Source organism: Mus caroli, chromosome 13, assembly GCF_900094665.2.
Source record: "Mus caroli chromosome 13, CAROLI_EIJ_v1.1, whole genome shotgun sequence".
Lineage (NCBI taxonomy): Eukaryota > Metazoa > Chordata > Mammalia > Rodentia > Muridae > Mus > Mus caroli.
The window spans coordinates 28,214,465-28,220,464 of record NC_034582.1 but is presented as its reverse complement, the minus strand read 5'-3'; the positions used below and the strand labels follow the sequence as shown (position 1 = coordinate 28,220,464).

Below are 6,000 nucleotides of genomic sequence, written 5' to 3'. Positions count from 1 at the left end.
CAGTACCCCAGAGCTCTTGACTCTAGCTGCATTTGTATCAAAAGATGGCCTAGTCGGCCATCACTGGAAAGAGAGGCCCATTGGACTTGCCAACTTTATATGCCCCAGTACAGGGGAATGCCAGGGCCAAGGTGGGGGTGGGTGGGTGAGGGACTGCGGGGGGAGTGTATTGGGGACTTTTTGGATAGCATTGGAAATGTAATTGAGGAAAAATACCTAATTAAAAAGAAAGAAAGAAAGAAAGAAAGAAAGAAAGAAAGAAAGAAAGAAAGAAAGAAGAAAGAAAGAAAGAGAGAGAGAGACAGTCAGAGAGAGAGAGAGAGAGGGAGGAAGGAAGGAAGGAAGGAAGGAAGGAAGGAAGGAAGGAAGGAAGGAAGGAAGGAAGGAAGGAATAAAGAGAAAGAAAGAAAGAAAGAAAGAAAGAAAGAAAGAAAGAAAGAAAGAAAGAAAGAAAGAAAGAAAAGAGAAACAAGGGCAGAAGAAAGGAAAGAAAAGGCCTTTGTCACCAAGGAACAGCCAAAGATGATGTTTGAATCAGCATTATGCTATGCTGGCTTTTTTTCTGCTAGAGAATACTGAAGAATGCTGTTTCTTTTCAAAAATTGGAACTTAAATTCCGTATTACATTTTCATGTATCTTCATTTGACAAATGTTCTAATTAAACTTTGCTGAGCTGGCAGCTTTAATGCCAGACCTGTCCGGTCCAGTGTTCGTGGTTCTGAATGAAGCACTGTTGCCTGACAGTGGACACACCCACTGGCTTTCATTTTCCGGGTTATTTACTCAGGTGACTGATTCTGCTTGATGTCATTCTCAGCTCAGGGAGGAGCCACTCTGTCTGTCTGTCCGTTCTGAGGTCAAGACCAACACTTCCCTTCCTAGATTCCATCAGTGAGACCTGTCCTAACTTACCCAATGGCAGACTGTGCTGTGGGAGAGAGAATTCCTCCTGTCTACCAGAGACACGGGGCGTTTTCTCTCTTTTGTGTACCAGGAAATTGAGAGCATCTTCAGATCAAGAGAAATAGACTTATTTACAAATGATCTCTAGAAGTGATCTTTCATCAGGCTGATGAGATGGCTCAGCAGATAAAGGTACTCTCTACTGAGCATGGTGGACTGTACTCAGTTTCCAGCCCCCACATGGTGGAAGGAGAGAATCAACTGCAGCAAGCTGTCTTCTGACCTCCATGCTCTGCTGTGGAACACATACTGCAAACAAACAATAGACATAAAATGTTTAAATTAATCTTTTATACTCAAATAGGAAAGTGTAGGTTCTTTTATTATTTTTCTAAAAATTATTCTCTTTATATTGAGGAATTATTTATTTTCAATTCTCCCATTAAGAACTTAATTAAAATTTAACAAAGTCATTTTAGAACATTATAACTTTGTTTTTATATTACTACACATTACATTAAAATGACCAGAAGTTGCTCACCATGGCATTGCCATAGCAACAAGATACACAGCCACTATGCAAAGCACAGTCTTGGTCATGTTCCATGTGTGATGTTACAAATTTCTTTTCTGAAGCAATTAATCCCCAAATGCAGGGATATAATTGTCATGTAACATTTTGTTCTGAAGTAAAGCAATGGATATGAGTGTCAGGGATGCTCCAAGATGGTCCCCAGGGAAGCCTCGCTTTCCCGTGACACAGCCTGATAGCAGAACACTCCCACACTGTTAGACCCATTTCTGCAAGAGCTTCTTCCCTTCACTGCACCTTGCTTTACTGGGCGTTTTTTAGAGCCCTAAATTCTCTCATTCATGTGCTAGAGAAACAAAAATAGAACACTTTATATCCCAGTTGGAGGACAGTGGCCCAACAACACAATGGAGGTCTAGTGGAGTTCTACTTTTACAGTAATGGTTAAGGTTAAATCCATTTTAGAATTGATTTGGGCATGTACACACTCTCTCAGAGGAAAAGGGTATGGGGGTTCAGGAGAGGGACTGTGTGAGGGGGAATGGGAGGAGGGGGCAATGATGGGATGCAAAGTGAATAAATTAACAGAAGAAAAAGGGTAGTTTTTATTGACTGGAATGAAAGAAGGAGTGGGCACAGGTTGCCCTTGGGGGTTAATTTTCCTTTCGTCATCCCTCACTTCTGAGAGGATTTGAATGTGGTCCTGAAGGCAGATTTGAGGCACAGGACAAAAGGAACTCATGCCCAGGGACTGGGTGCCCATCAGAGTGCATGGTTGGCTACTATGTCAAGTGACATCCATGTCACTGTAGAGGTGACATGGTGTGGCATGTGTGATAAGCATTGATAATGAGTGTGGGTATGCTTATTCTTAAAGACATTTATTATAGTAACATAATTATGTTTGCCCAATTTTATTAATATACATTTTAAAACATGTAAAATCTAAATTTAAAGAGAGCTGTACAAGGAATTGGTAGAAACTGGCAAAGGCGTCCATATGAAAATTCATATATTTTTTTAAATGATGAATAAATGAATTGGAATGAAATGAGATCTCTTGTTCCTCTTGAGAATCCAGGAAAGGAGCACTGTCCTGAAGAGGCTTCCTCTTGCGGGATGATTGGAACGGTTCTCGGAATGTCTGGTTTAACACCACTGATCCCGACTACTATGTTCACAGGAAACAAATGCCATTTTTTGATGACAAATAAAATGTGTCTGTAGACCTGTGTCCTATTTTAGGAACTCCTATGGAGGAATGGAGATGCAAAATGCCAAGTCTTTGGAATGAAGGCAGCCCTCTAGGTTGCTAGGTGCAGAGAGGGGAAGATACTTCAGCTTATTAGAGATGCTTCAGTTCAAAGTTCCTCTAGATGTCAGTATTACATAGGGAAATGAAACTGTAAACAGCCTGTGGCAATGAATGGAGGCTTTGCATTATTTACATGGTAAAGCATCTGTGATACATAATTACAATACACCCTGCTTGGTGACCGGCTTCCCTGCCTTCAGCACTGACAGTGTCTTACAGACTCTGAACAGTTTGGACACAACATGCTCACATTTGCCAGCAGATACATGTGGTCTGACTGGTTCTGCAGTTATATAGCCAAACGCTTACTTTTACATATGTTGATGGGTTGGAATAAACACACCAGGTGTTCATCATTATTAAGCTAGTTTTTGCTCTTACTGTAACACTTATGCCACACAGGTTAAAGCCCAAAGCATGGTGCCTACCAATACTCCAGACATATTTCAGAAGAGAAATTACCAAGAGAAAATATAAAATGCCACCAACACAATTTCTTAAACTGCCCTATTTGACTTTTTAGAATTAAAATTAAATTATCTTTCTCCCCTCTTCCATGTTAATTCTAATCTTTTAACTAATGAACATATATATCTTCCTTGCTGTGCTAATGCTTTTATTTTATGGCCCCAACTGTTACTCTTTTTATTCTATGGTGCCTGCTCTGTGGTAGAGCCCAAACAATACTAATTATATAGGTTGACTAAAATCCCTTTCTATACCAGAAAAATCATACGGAATATCCTGTCATTAGAGCACAGACCAAACAGAGAAATAAATTGGAATCCTGACTTCATTATAAAAATGTGGTTGGTAGTCTTTCTCTCAGAGTTTCCGAGAATCCCAAGTGCATGCAAAGAGCATCAAAGAATTTCTCACTGACTGTCTGTTCCCAATACATGTTAGCTATCATTACCATCTTCATCATCATTATCCCCATCATCATGACCACACTATCACCATAGTCATCTTCATTTATATTACCACCATTACACCACCACCTCTGCTGCTGCAGCAACCACCATCACCATCACCATCACCATCACCATCATCACTTTGTGATGTCTCTGGTCTAAGCACTATGGCCATAATAAGCCCACCATCTAGTAGGAATTAGATTATCAAAGACAGTTTGGTGAAATGTTACAAGGGACGCTGGTATTATGTAAGTACCAACGTCTGTGCCCATATACAAAAATAGCAACTGGCTTCACCCAAGGAAATGACCTTTTCCCTCTGCCATCTCTGTATTTGCACTTAAAAGTGAGAGAGGCTTTCTATAGCTTTGATCTCCAGCCTTGGCTTTCTATAAATGTACTAAATGTGCCTCTGTGTTGGGCGCTGCCCATCTGGAAAAGGAAGCTTTCTGAATTATAAGAGTATTTGCAATTTGTCTTAATTCCTACTTTCTGCACTTTTGTGACACTTCATATTTGCAGAACTCCTGGGGCAGATCATATGAGGAGGGAATGATTTCCTAGAGCTTCATCAATCCTATGACTTTATCAATTCATAATGGGTAGCTTGGAACTTGTGTACATCAGGCTAATGTTCACCCATCACATGGTATGTGAAAGGGTTTGTTAAGCTAACCCAGGGAAGCTAGGATTGTGAGAACATTTAACTGCTTGTGAAAAAGGCATCTTCTAGGGGACGGAGATGCCCACTGTTGTGAATCTCACTGACTTCATGTCTTCAGAGTTGAGAAAACTCACTCACATATATTCTATGATTTTTATTCAATTTATATGTGAGCCAAATCAAGATCACTAAAGTGGAGGTCAAGAGTGGCCAACACATTATCCATACCCTTTAATGAAGTAATGAAGTTGGGCTATCTTTTACACAACATGACATAGTTGTAGTTTCTTTGAAAACATTAGCTCATTTTCGTTGATATTGCTGTTTATACAGGGTTCCATTAATTCAGATTATTTTATACTTTATATGACTATCAGTTTCTGTGCCTTTGCCATCCATGATTGAATTATATAATATATTAATTTCAACTTGGAAAAAAATTCCCTTTACTCCTGAGGAAGTTTAGTAATCTTTGGAGACATTTTTATTTGTTAATATTATATTTAATTAATAACATTTAAGATAGATAAGATTAAGGTTGAGATATTTTCACAAACAGGTAAATATAGTCAGTAATAATGTATTTACTATACTGTAAAACTAATTAAGATATTAAATCTTAATTGTCAGAAGTCAGTTCTTTTGGCTTTCACTTCTGAAAGGCAGATATCTCCTGGTGCTAGGTGGGAGAGGGCAGGTATAATGTTAAATATCATTGCACTATGATGCTCTTCACATGAAGAATTGGATAGCCTGTGTTGATAGTGCTGAAGCTAAGCAGTGTGTACACTGTTGTTAACCTCAATTGCTTGATTATGCACCCACAGGCTGAGGAAAATGTGTGGTCCAACCGTGCACTAGATGAAAGGACAATTGTCAAAGGAGGAAGGACATCAGCCCTCACAGGTAACATCCTAGGAGATTTACTAGTTATGGAGAAAGTCCTGTTGTACTCTTTTCAGAGGAAATCACACATTCCTGAATCCTGTAGAAAGGAGTGCTGTTTTATTAATATATTTATCTGACTGGGTTTGGCCATAACCATGACAAATAAAATATTTTGATATGCAGTTATCAGTCAACTGGGTATATTTTACTCTGCTTTGCTTCTGAAAGCTTAAATCTAATGTTAAAAGAGAGAGGTGCCATTAAATAAAGTCAAAATTGGTGACCATGTGCATTCTTCATTAAAATGTTTTGTGTTCTGTGACTTCTAGAGAGATCTGACCAGAACGACCAATTCTCTTCCGAGAAAGAAAAGATTACCAAACTCAACAAGAAAAATGCAGAGAAGACCACTGCATTAGAAGTGCAGAGGAGTTGTGTCATATGTCACGTGGAAAGACAAGACAAGATAGAATTTGTTCAGAGGAATTCCACAGAGCTAAGAGAGAATTCAGGTGCAAAGGATGCTCCATGCATAGAAAGTCTGGAGAAACAAGAAAGCAACAACCTGGGAGATAAACAAGACACTGAAGATAACAATGGAGGGGAAAATGGGATTTCTTCTAAGGACGATTCCAGAGGAGTAGAAGCTGAGAACAGAGCTTCAGCAGCTGCAAGTGGAGCAGTGCTAGACAAACACTCAACTGAAAGCCAGCACACTGAGGACATGAATGGTGACCCGTCCCATGAAAGGTAGTGTTGCAGTATTGCACATCTGCAGTT

The 6,000-nt window shown here is 39.4% G+C and overlaps 1 protein-coding gene across 3 annotated transcripts in view; it reads left to right on the top strand.

Moving 5' to 3' along the window:
- Positions 1-6,000, top strand: part of LOC110308670 (myosin light chain kinase family member 4) — a 71,474-nt gene that overhangs the window by 41,446 nt on the left and 24,028 nt on the right. For all 3 annotated transcript variants that reach the window (XM_029468472.1, XM_029468474.1, XM_029468473.1), the window contains exons 2-3: positions 5,160-5,238; positions 5,550-5,970. In XM_029468472.1, the coding sequence (XP_029324332.1) occupies positions 5,160-5,238; positions 5,550-5,970 (500 nt within the window). The remainder of the gene's footprint in view (positions 1-5,159; positions 5,239-5,549; positions 5,971-6,000) is intronic.